Here is a 16,249-nt window from a genome sequence, read left to right on the forward strand (position 1 = left end):
GGTTCCCTTTTTGAGGCAATGTTTTTATGGCCGGATGCCCTTCCTGACGCCAACCCTTTTAGTCGCCTCTTACGACACACGCAGGGATACGGTGTACCTATTCTAAACCGGGGTACACACCGGGTGTTAAGGAGATGTAACTATGAACAGCAATAAAAAATATTACCTCGGTGCCAAGGTACCCCTCAGGGTTTGTGCGATAAAGTTTGGCGATTTGACTCCCTGTGAACCTCTGTAAGAAAACAAGCATTTGTTTTGAAGTAGTCCTTTCACAATCAGGTATGCCATGATGCTTTTTGGTTATATTAAATTGGAGGTTTTGAAGAAAAATTTTCATTTTGGGTAGTGAAGCATTTTACATCATTCAATTCTACAGGGTGGCCTGGAAGTCACTTTACCCCTCCCCAGTAAAGCATTCGTTCTTATTGACTCCACAAATGATACACAATATGTCGAAGAGGACCTGGCGACATTCAGTGGTGCAATGAGAATGATGGAGCACACAGAGATACAATGACTGATTAATTATTGTAAGTACTGCACAATAAAACCTGTGTAATAAAATAGTTTAAGAACGAATGCTTTACTGGGGAGGGGTAACGTGACTTTTAGGCCATCCTGTAGAATTGAATGATGTAAAATGTACCATTAAAGGAGCAAATCTAAAAATTCACAATGCATCAAATTATTGGAAAGACAAAAAGAAGTACAAATAAGTACCATATATGGCTGAGAAAGTGGACATTTGGAGCACATTATGTTTAGGGTTGATGGATTCGTTCCATTTTTTTCTATATATATGTATACATATATATAGTATACAAGATTGAGGCTCGTATAAGAGCTAACATTAATCACAAAAAACATAAACGGACACAAAAACACATAATAAAGGCAACATTAGACAAGATGGGGAGAGAGAGGGAAGCACACAAGCACAACAACAGTAGAGAACAGGGACATTGGGAGATCCGTGGAAGGGAGAGGGCTGGGAAGGAGGAAGGGGTGGGAAGGGGGGGGGCGGTGGTGTGTGAAAGGTATAAAATAAATGGACACTGCTAGGACTTCCAGGAAAGAAGTCGGTATTTCAAAAAGGTGGATCTGGGGTGAATTAACGGGGGTAGAAAAGATCAAGGTTTTGGATGGGGAAAGATGAGAGATGGTGGTGAACAGCTGTTTCAAAGACCTGGAGGAAGGAATGGGGTTGAAGAGAGTGAGGGAGTTTGTTCCAGAGGCAGGAGAAAAGAGGAATGAAGGAGTGAAGGTGAGCAGAGAGTCTTGATTTTGGCAATTTCACCAGAAGAGGGTTTCTGGAAAATCTTGTGTGACCTGAAGGAATATTTGGGGGACAGAGCACAGACAGAGCTGGGGGAGCTAGGCCGGAGAGGAGTCGGTAGAAGACAGAAAGACCACCAACCTGCCTGTGGTGAGCGAGTGAAAGGCTCTCAGAATCAGCTTCATCGTGGGAGATACCAATGATTCTGAAAGCTTTGGTTTCTATCATGAAATTGTGTCTAAGTTGAACCCAGGTGCTATGCTGGCTCCGACCACTGAGGGGCTTCCATAAGAACTCGGACGAACATCGCTCCGATTCATTCCTGTGACATTTATCCTGTGTGGTACTGCATATACGAATGGTGTGTATTGCTAGATGTTCCAAGCTTGCTTGTTTGCTTGTACCAATTGCCAATTCATTATTACTTCTATGATAACAGTATACTGATATTACTCTTGCTGATTTCTTATAGGTGTTACGAGAGATCGATTCTGAATTAAACCTACTATTGGGACAATGTTGTCGATCTGATTTTTACAACAATTAATTCAGAATCGTCTCTTCGTCCTGAACGAGAACAACATGGCTCATAAGCTGATACAAGTTCCAATTTTCAGCGCAGACCCCCAAGCGCCGGACGCGTCTGCACAACTGCTACACTGGTTGAAGCTCCTGACCAGTCATCTGGATGTGCAGGAGGAAATCACCGCTGTCACGAAGCTTGCGGTGTTGCATTCCAAAGTGAACCATACTGTGTACATGTCCATCTCTCAGTGCGCTACGTACGATGCTGCTGTGGACGAGCTGAAACGTATTTACATCAAATCTCGGAGCGTGGTCTACACCCGATATCTGCTCGCGTCTCGTCGACAAGAACCCACGGAGACCATTGACCAATTCGCTCAAGACCTCCGACGATTATTGAAGGACTGTACCACCGAGACTCGCACCCATGCACAAGTTTGTGATGACCTCGCTCGCGATGCTTTTGTCTCAGGCATTAGATCGCAGGTCGTCAGACAAAGATTACTTGAAGAAGCCGATTTGACCCTAGAAACAGCCCTTCGATTATCTCACGTGTACACCGAAGCGCTGGTACAAGCCGACGCGTATGAACGCCCATAGCCCCATATGTCACTGCAGGGATATCCCGACCGACACGACCGCAGAGAGCTACCGCCGAGCTGGAGGATGCTGCATCCTCGCCGGAATTGGAGGCACCCGATGCGCTTGGGGACCCCGACCTGAGTTTGACAGCGGCCGTCGCTGCTGGACCCAAGCCAGGAAGTAACGCTAAGTGCTATTTCTGCGGGAACCGGGACCATCTCAGGTCAGTTTGTCCGGCTAAGGAGGCAACGTGTCATTTGTGTTCGAAGAAAGTTCACTTTGCAAAAGTTTGTCGTTCGTCACGGGGCCGGCGAACTTGCTCGACGCTGAATGTGCTTCTCCCCTCGCCCGCGGAACAATCGGCACCTCACGCGCCTCGCACGGCCTTGATTGGAATCGCCCCTCTCCGTGGGCCCCGAGCTGAGCGCTCGACCTTGATGGGACTTGCCGTGCCGACTAAACAAGTCATGCAATCACAGCGGTACGCGGCTCGACCGTCCTTGACAGGAATTCTTTCGACGCCCTGCACACTTCCGGGTTTGGCTTCCCGATCCGCGTACGCCGGCGTCGAATCTCCGCGCGTGGCACAAGCGCCCTCCAGTGGCGGCACGATCGACCTACGATCTACTTTGACTACACGACAGCAGGGATCTCCGCGTGTGGCTCAAATTCCTCCTACCGACGGCCCGACCGTCCCACGTTTGACTTTAACTACATGAAAGACATTAGCGGGCGTCGGATCCACACGCGAGGCTCGAGCGCCACCTCTCGACGACTCGACTACTTCAGGGCCACCGGGCCTGGCCAGTGCTGTTATTCCACTCATGATAGAAGGGAAATTTGCAAATGCTTTAATCGACATGGGCTCCACTGATAGTTATGTCGATTTACGACTTGTTCAGAAGCATGGCTGGCCGATTCTCGGGACAAAACGCAGAATTTTCATGGCTTCTCAAGGGCTCAGCACTCGGGGGGGATGTCGACTAAAGCTTGTGATTAAGGGTCGAATGTTTCCGGATGTGCATTTAATGGTCTTACCAGCATTATGTGCAGAAGTTTTGCTTGGACACGATATTCTCCGGCGACATGGGCGTTTGGAAATGGAATTTGGTGGTGCTGATACTCTTGCTGTGTGTGCTCTTGCAGGGATGGAAATTGAGCCACTGTCGCTGTTTCCCAATATGACTACTGACTGTACACCGGTTGCTGTTAAATCATGATGCTACACACGGGCTGACATGCAATTCATTGCGGAAGAGACTGCGCAACTCCTAAAGGAAGGTATCATAGAACCTAGTCGGTCGCCCTGGTGGGCCCAAGGTTTGGTGGTACGAACTGAATCACACCGCAAATGCATGGTAATCGACTATTCGCAGACGAATAATCGGTTTACCCAATTGGATGCCTACCCACTCCCGGGAATGGATTCCCTGGTACGACAGGTGGCACAGTACTCGGTCTATAGCACTCTCGATCTACGTAGAGCATATCATCAGATTCCCATCTCCGCGGCAGATCGCATCTACACTGCATTTGAATCCGGACAGAGGTTGTACCAGTTCACCTGGCTACCTTTCGTGGTCACGAATGGGGTTTCGTGCTTCCAAAGGACTATGGACGACCTCATCGCAAAGGAGAATTTAACCGATGTCTTTGTTTATCTGGACAATCTCACGGTTTGCGGGTACGACAAAGAACATCATGATGCTAATCTGAAGCGCTTCCTCGAGGTTGTGCACAAGTATCGACTGACTATGAACGAGGCTAAATGTCGTTATTCTGCTCGCACGATAGATCTCCTGGGGTACACCGTGACCCCATGGCTCTATCGCTCCAGATAAGGAGTGTCTGCGACCCTTGCTCGACATGGCCTCGCCCCGCGATCGTGCTTCTTTGAAGCGTGCTCTCGGGCTGTTTGCGCATTATTCTAAGTGGGTTCAAAATTTTTCCGAGAAGCTTCGCCTGCTTGTGGATTGCGATGCGTTCCCCATGAGTCACGCTGCTATGGCCGCTTTTCATGGCCTGAAGTCCGACATCGCTGGCGCCGCTGTGTCGACGATTGACGAAAACAAGTCCTTTGTTTTGGAAAGCGATGCGTCAGACCACACGATAGCTGCGACACTCTCTCAAGGGGGGCAACCTGTGGCCTTCTTTTCAAGGACTCTCTCCTCCGTGGAACAGAGACACTCGTCTGTCGAAAAGGAGGCGCATGCCATCGTCGAGTCAATCAGGCGTTGGTGTCCATTTTTGCTCGGACGATGTTTTCAAATCATCACAGATCAACAGAGTGTTGCCTTTATGTACGACACGCAGCATGCTCAACGCATTAAGAATGAGAAAATCACTCGCTGGCGGATCGAGCTAGCCGATTTCTGTTACAAAATCAAATATCGCCCGGGGCGGGATAACCTCGTGATGATGCTTTATCGCGGCCTGCGATGTGTGCGAGCCTCACCTCCTTTGAGGATCTGCATGTTCTTCATGACACCTTGTGCCATCCCGGCGTGACGTGTTTCGCTCATTATGTGCGCAGTCATAACTTGCCCTATTCCGTTGAGGATGTTCGTCGGCTCCGTCGCACTTGTTCCGTTTGCGCTGAACTCAAACCTCGCTTCTACAACCCTCCGATGGGTACGCTGGTCCAGGCCACTCGGCCGTGGGAGAGATTAGCAATGGACTTCAAAGGACCCCCGCCGGCTTCACCGGCTTCGAGTAATTCTCGTTATCTACTCACGATCGTTGATGAGTTCTCTAGATTCCCTTTTGCTTTCCCGTGCGGTGATATGTCTGCTGCTACGGTTATCCAGTGTCTGCGGAACTTGTTTTCTATGTTTGGGAATCCGGCCTATGTGCACACCGATTGTGGCGCGGTGTTCTTGTCCCAGGATGTGAGGAACTTCTTGCTCCAGCATAATGTCGCTTCTAACTATACTACTCCGTATAGGCCACAGGTGAATGGACAGGTAGAACGCTTGAATGGCATTATATGGAGGGCCGCTACTCTGAGCCTTAGGTCCCACGGACTAGGACTGGACCAATGGGTTTGGTCGCTACCCGGGGCATTAAGCTCGATCAGGACTTTATTGTGCACCGCTACAAATCAAACTCCCCACGACCGTATGTTTCGTTACCCGCGGCGTTCGGGCAGTACCCGACCTTTACCGGGCTGGCTTGCTGAGCCAGGACCAGCTTTTCTCAAACGCGCGGTTCGCACGAGTAAATATGACCCGCTTGTAGACAAGGTGCATGTTCTCCAAGCCAATCCCGAGCACGCTCGTGTGCTGTTGCCCAATGGACGGGAGTCTACGGTCTCGGTACGCCATCTGGCCCCATGCGGGGATGTTGACGAGCCGGCTTACGACACAGTTGATCCGACAATGGAGCATCTACCGGCTTCCCCACCGCTACATGCACCCGATCTGGCTGGCCCTGTGGGGCCACCGCCGTCACCCGATTTAGGCGGATACTCCGATGCGGGGGATTCCGGCCTTGGGGATGTGGTACCCGGTGGTTACCGGACCCACATCGGGAGAGAAATTCGCCGCCCTGACCGCTATGGTTGGACTGACTGACATGGACCATTGCTAACTGATTACTCTGCTACTATGCTTTGCTGGCTTGATTTCAGCCCGAGTGGTAATGTAGTTTTAACGGAGGGGAGAATATATAATGAAATTGTGTCCAAGTTGAACCCAGGTGCTATGCTGGCTCCGACCACTGAGGGGCTTCCATAAGAACTCAGACGGACATCGCTCCGATTCATTCCTGTGACATTTATCCTGTGTGGTAGTGCATATACGAATGGTGTGTATTGCTAGATGTTCCAAGCTTGCTTGTTTGCTTGTACCAATTGCCAATTCATTATTACTTCTATGATAACGGTATACAAATATTACTCTTGCTGATTTCTTACAGGTGTTACTAGAGATCGATTCTGAATTAAACCTACTACTGGGACATTTCCCGGTGTGCACCCTGGTTAGAATAGGTACACCGTATCCCTGCGTGTCGTAAGAGGCGACTAAGAGGGTTGGCGTCAGGAAGGGCATCCGACCATAAAAACATTGCCTCAAAAAGAGAACCATGACAATTACAACTACATATGGGCAGGGCACAGCCTGAAGTGGAAATCGGTTTCTGAGGTTTGGGACATGGAATGTAGGGACAATGACAGGGAGATCAGGAGAAGTGGTGTAAGTATTGGTCAGAAGAAGAGTGGATATATGTTGTGTGCAAGAGACGAGATGGAAGGGAAGTGGTGTGAGAAAGTGAAGGCAGGGACAGAAATACAAGTTTGTGTGGCAAGGGTGCCCGGAGGGCGTGAATGGTGTTGGTGTCCTGTTTTCTGAGGAGTTTGTAGACAGTGTGGTGAGTGTGACTAGAGTGAGTGATAGGTTGATGATGGTGAAAATGATGATTGGAAAGCTCTTGGTGAACGTCATCTCGGGATATGCTCCGCAGGTTGGTCGGAGCGATGAAGAGAAGGACAAGTTCTGGTGTGCGATAGAGAAGCTGATGGAAAACGTGAAAGATGAGGAAGTTGTTGTGGTAGGAGGAGACCTAAATGGACATGTGGGAAGGAGTATGGACGGTTTTGAGGGAGTTCATGGGGGTTACGGATATGGTGTGAGAAATGGAGAAGGTGAAAGGATTTTGGAGTTTGCTGATGGAGCTGATTTGTTGATTTGTAATAATCAGTTCCAGAAAGAGGATAATAAGCTTGTTACATACATCTCAGGTGGGTCGACGACAACCGTTGACTACCTGATGGTGCGTAGGCGAGATAGGGGGCACCTCCGGGACACAAAGGTGATCCCTGGGGAGGAGGCTGTTTCACAGCACCACTTGGTTCTTCTTCTTTCGTGTATCATCAGATGGCCAGCTCAGTGTCGTGCAGCCATGCCCTCGTCTCTGGTGCTACGTCGAAGAGGCCGGCTTCTGAAGGTGGTCTGTATAGGGGGCAGGTGGTAATTATGTGAGAGATGATGAGTAGGGTAGAGGAGGTTGTGGCATCAGGAAGGGCGAAGGGCAAGTTATGTGAGAGAGGCTGAGTAGGGTAGAGGATGATGTGGTTGAGCTTGAAAGTGGTTGGATGTCAATGAAAGATAGTCTGTTGGGAGCCGTTGGTGAGGTATGTGGATGGACAAAAGGACCACCGAGGCACTCGGAAACATGGTGGTGGGATGAGGAAGTTGGAAAGAGGATTGACGAGAAGAGGAAGACGTTCAAGTGGTGGCAGAAGGCGAAGGGTACAGGAGCAGAAAAAGCAGAGCATGAAAGTTATAAGGCAGCCAAGAAGGCTGCAAAGAAAGAGGTAGCAAAGGCGCAGGAGGCATGTAGGAAAATGTTCGGAGAAAGCTTGGATTCGGAAGAGGGTCAGAGAGCGGTATTCAGGATTGCAAAGCAGATAGCGAAAGAGAGGTGTGATGTGATGGGGGTGAGTTGCTTGAAGGATGAAGTGGGACAAATCGTTGTGGACCCAGATGGAATTAAAGGAAGATGGAAGAGATATATGGAAATGCTGTTGAATGCAGAGAATGAATGGCATGGCAACATAGAGAGCAACACAGTTTTAGGAAGAAGATAACTGAGAAGGAAGTTGAGGAAGCGATAAAAGCAATGAAGAGTAGAAAAGCGGGAGGGCCGACAGGAGTTGTGGGAGATATGTTGAAGGCAGCAGGAAGTTGGGGTGTGAAGAGAATGACAGAGATCTGTAATCTGGTGGTGAAAGAAGGCCGCATTCCAGTGGTTTGGGAACTGAGTACCCTCGTCCCTCTAAAGAAGGGGAAAGGTGACCCTCTGGAATGTGGCTCGTATCGAGCGATAAAGTTATTGGAGCATGGAATGAAGGTATTGGAAAGGGTGTTGGAGAGGAGGATAAGGAAGAAGGTGAAGATCGACGAAATGCAGTTTGGATTTATGCCAGGAAGAGGCATGACAGACGCGCTCTTTATTGTGAGGCAGTTGCAGGAGAAGTACATGGAGAAGAGGAAGAAGTTGTTTCTTGGGTTTGTTGATCTCGAGAAAGCCTTCGATAGGGTTCCACGCGAAGTATTGACATGGGCATTGAGGAAGTTATGAGTGGAGGAATGGTTGATCAGAGTAGTGATGGCAATGTACAAAAGAGGGCGCATAGCTGGAAGGACGAAGGACGGGAACAGTGGTGAGTTTGAGGTGAAGGTGGGAGTGCATCAGGGGTCGGTACTAAGTCCACTACTATTTGTAGCTGTGATGGAGGTGCTGGCTCAGAACGTAAAGGAGGGTTTACCGTGGGAGTTGTTGTATGCAGATGATCTGATGTTGATTGCGGAAAGTATGGATGGACTGAAGGAAAAGATGAACAAGTGGAAGGAATGTATGGAGACAAAAGGTCTGAAGGTGAATATAGGAAAGACGAAGGTGATGGTAAGTGGTAAAGCATGTGGTGAGGTGGAAAGAACTGGGAAGTGGCCGTGTGCTGTGTGCAGAAAGGGTGTCGGAGTGAACTCCATTCAATGTACAATGTGCGCTGAGTGGGTTCATCAAAAATGTAGTGGTCTGAGAGGGTCATTAACCAGTGTGGCAGCTACATTCAAATGTAAGGTGTGCACAGAGGGAGCTGCAGATCGAGGAAATGTTGAGTTGGATCTTGGAGACGGCGTGAAGCTGGAAGGTGTGAAAACATTTTGCTTCCTCGGAGACATGCTGAATGGAGAAGGTGGATCAGACTCGGCAACGGTTGCAAGAGTAAGATGTGCATGGAAAAAGTTTCGGGAACTGAGTGCCGTGCTGATGAGGAGGGGAGTGTCGTTGAAGCTGAAGGGAAAGGTGTATGCTGCATTTGTGAGAAGTGTGATGATTTATGGGAGCGAGACATGGGTAATGAACGTAGAGCAGCAACGAAGGCTGGAAAGGGTGGAAATGCGAATGGTTCGGTGGATGTGCGGAGTATCGTTGAGAAAGAGGAAGACAAATGATGAATTGCGAAAGATGATGGGAATAGAGCCTGTGATTGATGTTGTGAATAGGAACAGGTTGAGATGGTTTGGTCATGTGTTGAGGAAGGATGAAAGTGACTGGTTGAGAAGAGTGATGGAAATGAATGTAGAAGGAAGTAGAAGACGGGGAAGACCGAGAAAGACTTGGCTAAAGATGGTGGAAGAAGAAATGCGGGCAAGGCGGTTAACAAGGATAGATGCAGAAAATAGGGCAAAATGGAGAAGATTGTCATGGGGACCGCAAGGCTAACCCCTGCTCTAGCAGGGAAAATGGCCTTAAAATGCATGTTGTTGTGTTGTTGTGTTGTTGTATTGGGGCAATGTTGTCGATATGATTTTTACAACAGTTTCTACAGCGTGAAGCCAAGCTAGGTGTGAGGCAGGAGCACCAGCCCAGAGGGGAGAGCAGTACTCCATCAAGCTGTGGATGAAAGCTTTGAATGTGGTGAGCTCAGGTGTCTTGTAATTTATTGTCCAATTGTTTTGAGCATCTTCCTGTGTCGTCATATGTATTTATGGATTTGTTCCATTGAATTTATTGTCCGTTTTAATTTGAACACCTTCCTGTATCGTCTTGTGTCTGTCTCGCTTGAATGCTATGCAGGTGGTTTGCATGTAGAGTGATGTATCAATGAGTGCACCATCCATTGAATGGAAATTAAACTGAGGACCTGTCTGCTAACATTGTTTGCTGTTGGTGGACATTGAAGAACCCAGGGTGTTATTGGCAAAGAGTTGGCGAGATATCGTCATCACCTTGAACAAATTCCAAATTTGTGTCCTGACTGCTGTTAAGGCAATGACAAAAAATACGCAGCATAATTCTTGCCAAGAAACTCCGTCACCAGCACTGATGCTCTGTCGAGAGATCCAAGGTGAAACTTCTTGCAAACCCATTTTGTTCTGCTCTTTCCCACAAGTCTTTGTGTTGGTAAGACCTTTCATGCTGGCATTCTATACATATAAAAGACATCTTTCTGCGTAAGTGTGCCTCAAAAATTGTGCTGTCAATTTAATTGGCCTCACTCGTTCTTGAAGTGGTGAGAGACGCTAATGGAATTGGTGTGCATGTCTGTCGGTGTGTGAATCCGCAAGCAGATGTAATTTAATATAGATTGTTCATTTGCAGATCTAATGTAATCTATACGCTGTGTTATTAAATGTTCAGTCTTATTTTCCTTTGTAAGTAACATCTTGGCTTGTCGAATAAGCAAGGACAATTTTGTTCTATGTTGTGTGTGTGTGTATGTGTGTGTGTGAGTGAGAGAGTGAGAGAGTGAGAGAGTGAGAGAGTGAGAGAGTGAGAGAGTGAGAGAGTGAGAGAGTGAGAGAGTGAGAGAGTGAGAGAGAGAGAGAGAGAGAGAGAGAGAGAGAGAGAGAGAGAGAGAGAGAGAGACAGACAGACAGACAGACAGACAGAGAGAGAGAGAGAGAGAGAGAGTGTATGTTATATCCAATGTTGCTCCTCCATAATTCCAAAACCATGAAACCTAAGGGCCCAAAACTTTGCATGCATACGAAGACAACTACCAAGTGCATGAATGAAAACTGGATATTTCAGTAAATTTAAACACCCCTTTTGAAGATAATTCATGGGCTTATTAAATTAAAACCAAAAGCAGGCTTACCCATGGCCAGCCTGCATTCACCTCGCAGTGGTCTTAATCTACCATTTTGTTTTGGCTTAATCAAAAGTACCTTAACTTGGAACAGGTTGTAACGGTTTCTGTACGATAGAGCTTCATAACTGCGGAATTGCTGAATACATTGCTGATCACTTGCCAAGCCAGCCGTTCCTTATCAGCCGATGTTTGTCAGCCATGGCGATACAGTCAAAAGCGGTTTAATTGACTTTTTTAACAACAGCTGTCGTTTTTGAAAATAGACAATGTTAAGGTGATAACGTAAAATAAGTACATATATAAGCATATGTTCGTTGTCTTAGTTAAATCTGAAAAAAGTTTAAAATGCAACTTTCACCTCGGAGAGTTCCAGTTCCTGAGTGAGTACACAGGGTGGCGGCCGCAGTTTGAGTTACATCCCTCAAGCCCATGTTAGAATCTGTTTTAAAATGGCACCTGCTGTTTGAAAGCAACGGGAGGTATTGCTATCCTCAGGGGCGTCGGGGGGGGGGGGGGGGGGGTGAGGGGGGGTTCAGGGGAGGGTCGCTGGCTCGGGGCCCGTTGAGGGGCCCGAGCTTCCCCTGTAATTTTTTAAAACAGTACAGTGATACCCCTCATCAGCTCCTCATTTCCTCATCATTACATTTAAACCCAGAAGCTGATTTTGCTTTCCTTGCCAGAAAGGAAACAACATTTACCGTTGTTAATGGTACAGCTTCAAACTTTACAGAAGTTTCGGTCTGCCGACGGCAACAACTACCTCGGGGCCCGGGCTGACTCTCGACGCTCCTGGCTATCCTGTTTGAACGTACTGTTTTAACGTATCCCATTTCATTCAATCCTGTCCTAATGCCAGCAGACGGGACCCCCCCCCCCCCCACTTCCTCAAGTCTGCCTACCAAATGCAAGTGCCACCCCCTTCCCCTCAAGCCCCACTTACCAAATACGAGCTGAGGACCCCTCCTCCCCTTTCACCCTCAAGTCTCCCTTCCAAATGCAAATCTAAAATACCCCCTTCAACTTTCCACTTTCACTCCCCTCTCCACCCCACCCCCACCCCCACATCCCTCCTCACTACCCCACCCCTCCTTGCTCTCACTCTCTCCTCTCCGTCTCTCGCCACCTTTCTCTCTCTCCCAGGTCTCTCTCTCGCCCACTCCTTCTCTCCCCCTTTTCAACATTCCCATCATTGACTTCCGCTTCCGGTCCCTCGAGCAAGGAAGCGACTTCGACCTCTGCACGGCATCAAATTTTAAGTATTTTCCCATTTGTGGCTTTGTCAAATTTCCACTCGTTATTTTATTGTGTATGTGTTACTGTGTTTCTAGTTAGTGTTGGTTTGCAATTCGTGCAAACTTGTGTATAATTAAATCGTTTTCTGTTCGCACCGCGTGCGCGGCCTGGTAACTTGAGGCTTCCTTCCCCCGCCGGTGTTTTGTGAATTTAAGTTCTTTCCTTCGCTGTATTGCTTATTTCTTAGATTTTCTCTTCTCCCCCTAACTTCCCCGAACATGTACCCTGTGTCTACCGTTTTAAATACAATTTTTTAAATTATTATTATTATTATTTCCTTCTCTCCTTGCGAACACGTGCTTGTTGTCTCGCCCGCCCCCTTATCTCCTGTTCTTCCACCTCTTCCTTCCATCTCCAGCCGAAACTCACCTTTCCAATTCTAGCTTCCTCCATACTCATTTAACCCTTTATCCTTAGTAGTGTAATAATGTTGCTTCTGGGACACCTCCGTTTAACATGGGAAATCCCTATCTAATGTCATTTACCCCCTTGTCTTTTTCAAAAATCATAAACACCTCTATTTCTCCCACCCTCATCTTTATGAACCTTTTGTCTGTAGTACCTATCCTTAATGTTGTTCATTAGACCACTCAAACACTACAAATATTTGTTTTCTCTTATAGACCTATCATCCTTCTTCTACATATCATCTGGCAGATTAATCTTTGACCCACTCAAACATTGACCCATTCACTTCCATATTAATTCTTTCCCTCCCTCATTGCCCCTAAAGACCTCTATTTCTCTCACCCTGTTCTTTACGAACCTTCTAACCTTTTGACATGTTATCCTTATTCATTAGACCACTTAAACACCTGTGATCCTTCTGACCTTATGAACCTTTTAACCTTTTACTCTTAATATCATCTGGTGAATATAACCCACTCAAACAACGACCCTACAAATATTTGTTTATGTGTGGGAAATAATTTAATTCTCCTACAACTCTCCTCACCGTCTAATACATTAACAAAAAATATGTTTGAGTTTGGTTCTTTATTAAGATATTTTAACTGAGCTAAGATAAAATGGTAAACCTCCCTCAATGTTCTTATTTGAGCGCCTCCAGTGCCACACACTTTTTGGTAGGCTCTGCCCACCTTTTGTTAAGCTCCGTCCACTTTTTGGAAAAACCCCGCCCACTTTTTGGTAAGCCCCGCCCACCTTTTACTAAGCCCCGCCCACTTTTTGTTATGTCCCGCCCCCTTTTGCTAAGCTCCGCCCACTTTTGCTAAGTCCCACCCACTTTATAAACTCTTCAGCATTGTATCATTTCCAGGTAAAACATTACATCATTTTCAGGGAATTTCCATCACATCATTTCCAGTTAAGACACGCCCAGGGAATTTCCACAGGAAATGACACACACCCAGCCCTTCTTATAAAAGGCACCGACCACACAGGCTTTTTCAAACACGCTTTCTGCTTCACTTGAGAATGGACTCCTATGCCGAAATGGAATGGGATAACTTTGCTATTCCTTGGAGTCCTACTACCTGTGTAGAACTCAACCTTCAGATTGATGAACTGGACTCGAACCTCTTATCAATGGAGGTAAGTTTGTTTATTTATTTATTTATTTATTTAATTAATTATTTATTTAATTATTTATTTTAATATTTTTTTTTAGATGAGACTCGTGTAAGAGTTAACAAAGTTAATTTTAATATTCATAGAGCTTGATTTATACAAATAAAAAATATTGTATTAAATTAATACATTGTTATTTTCTTTCACAGGAAATTGTATCTGAGATACGAAATGAAAATTCTGCTTTTAACACAACTTGGGATGAAGTTATTTTTTTGTTTGAAGACATTTTGAACAACCAAGACCCCCAGAACGAGTTCTACCTTGATGACCCAGCCAAAGAGTTATACCTTGGAGATCCACAAAATCCTGAAAAAGAGTTTTACCATGATGATACTTGTTGTGAGTTATCAAAACAAAACCCACTGAACAAGTTCTACCTTGATGAGCCAGAATACAAGTCATACATTGGAGACCCACAAATTTCTGAAAATTGGGAAAGGGGAGTTCTCCCTGATGGTCCGCAGTTATACTATGTGAGACACATCATAGAAACCCTAAAAAATTGGGCAAGGAGAGTTCTCCCTGATGGTCCGCAGTTATACTATGTGAGACACATCATAGAAACCCTAAAAAATTGTGAAATGGGAATTCTCCCTGATGGTCCGCAGTTATACTATGTGAGACACATCATAGAAACCCTAAAAAATTGGGCAAGGAGAGTTCTCCCTGATGGTCCGCAGTTATACTATGTGAGACACATCATAGAAACCCTAAAAAATTGTGAAATGGGAATTCTCCCTGATGGTCCGCAGTTATACTATGTGAGACACATCATAGAAACCCTAAAAAATTGGGCAAGGAGAGTTCTCCCTGATGGTCCGCAGTTATACTATGTGAGACACATCATAGAAACCCTAAAAAATTGGGAAAGGGAAGTTTTCCCTGATGGTCCGCAGTTATACTATGTGAGACTTATCACGGAAACCCCAAATATTTCTGAAAATTGTGGTTCTACCTTGGGGACTTGGAAAGATGGTTATATTTTTGGAGACTCGGAATGGGGGTTTTGTTTTGATGACTCGGAATGTGATACCTATCTTGGAGGCTCAACAGGAATGTGGTTATACCTTGGGAACTTGGAAAGTTGGTTTTATTTTGGAGACTCTACCTGTGGGGTCCATCTTGGAGACTCTTTGGATTCTAAAGCAATGAACAATGTTCTTTGTTTAATGACGCTTGATTTAAGCAATATCAAGAAAGTTCGAGGAAGAAAATGCTGGAAAATTCTTTCTTCCCATTTCTACTTCTTCAAACTTGAAAGCCTTGAAAGACAGAATTGGAAGAAGAGGAAAAAAAATAAAAATGAAATACATATTTTTTAAAAAGAAGAAAAAAAAGATTATGTTAGGGTTTGGGTGGGATTTTGAATGTGAGGGTTAGGGATGGGGTTGGGTTAGGGATGGGGTTGGGTTCGGGTTGGGATTTTGAATGTGAGGGTTGGGGTTGGGTTAGGGATGGGATTGGGTTAGGGTTGGGATTTTGAATGTGAGGGTTAGGGATGGGTTGGGGTTGGGTTAGGGATGGGGTTGGGTTAGGGTTGGGATTTTGAATGTGAGGGTTAGGGATGGGGTTGGGTTAGGGATGGGGTTGGGTTAGGGATGGGGTTGGGTTAGGGATGGGGTTGGGTTAGGGATTGGGTTGGGTTAGGGATGGGGTTGGGTTAGGAATGGGTTGGGTTAGGGATGGGGTTGGGTTAGGGATGGGTTTGGGTTAGGGATGGGTTTGGGTTAGGGATGGGTTTGGGTTAGGGATGGGGTTGGGTTAGGGTTTGTATATTATTATGACTCACTCACAGATACACAAAAGTTAAGCCCCAACTGGAAAGTTGAGGGATTCTGTGTTTGGGGTTCACAGATTTAAAAACGTATCCCCATTATACACACACAAAAGTTAAGCCCCAACTGAAAAGTTGTGGGATTCTGTGTTTGGGGTTCACAGATTTAAAAACGTATCCCCATTATACACACACAAAAGTTAAGCCCCAACTAAAAAGTTGTGGGATTCTGTGTTTGGGGTTCACAGATTTAAAAACGTATCCCCATCATACACACACAAAAGTTAAGCCCCAACTAAAAAGTTGTGGGATTCTGTGTTTGGGGTTCACAGATTTAAAAACGTATCCCCATTATACACACACAAAAGTTAAGCCCCAACTGAAAAGTTGTGGGATTCTGTGTTTGGGGTTCACAGATTTAAAAACGTATCCCCATTATGCACACACAAAAGTTAAGCCCCAACTAAAAAGTTGTGTGATTCTGTGTTTGGGGTTCACAGATTTAAAAACGTATCCCCATTACATTTTATTTATTTATTTATTATTTTCAAGGGTATTATCTGCTTACTTGTGTTTTTTGTAATTCTTGCGAGTAAAATGAACCCAA

The 16,249-nt window shown here is 46.1% G+C and overlaps 1 protein-coding gene across 13 annotated transcripts in view; it reads right to left on the reverse strand.

The window, feature by feature from the left end:
- The window catches only part of XYLB (xylulokinase), a 181,419-nt gene that overhangs the window by 77,018 nt on the left and 88,152 nt on the right, over nucleotides 1–16,249 (reverse strand). For 7 of the 13 annotated variants that reach the window (XM_068123363.2, XM_078782399.1, XM_068123367.2 and 4 more), the window contains one exon: nucleotides 167–232. The exons of the other annotated variants lie outside the window; for them this stretch is intronic. In XM_068123363.2, the coding sequence (XP_067979464.2) occupies nucleotides 167–232 (66 nt within the window). The remainder of the gene's footprint in view (nucleotides 1–166; nucleotides 233–16,249) is intronic. 13 annotated transcript variants of the gene reach the window in all.

This window comes from Myxine glutinosa, chromosome 7 (genome assembly GCF_964187855.1).
Source record: "Myxine glutinosa chromosome 7, kmMyxGlut1.1, whole genome shotgun sequence".
NCBI classification, from domain to species: domain Eukaryota; kingdom Metazoa; phylum Chordata; class Myxini; order Myxiniformes; family Myxinidae; genus Myxine; species Myxine glutinosa.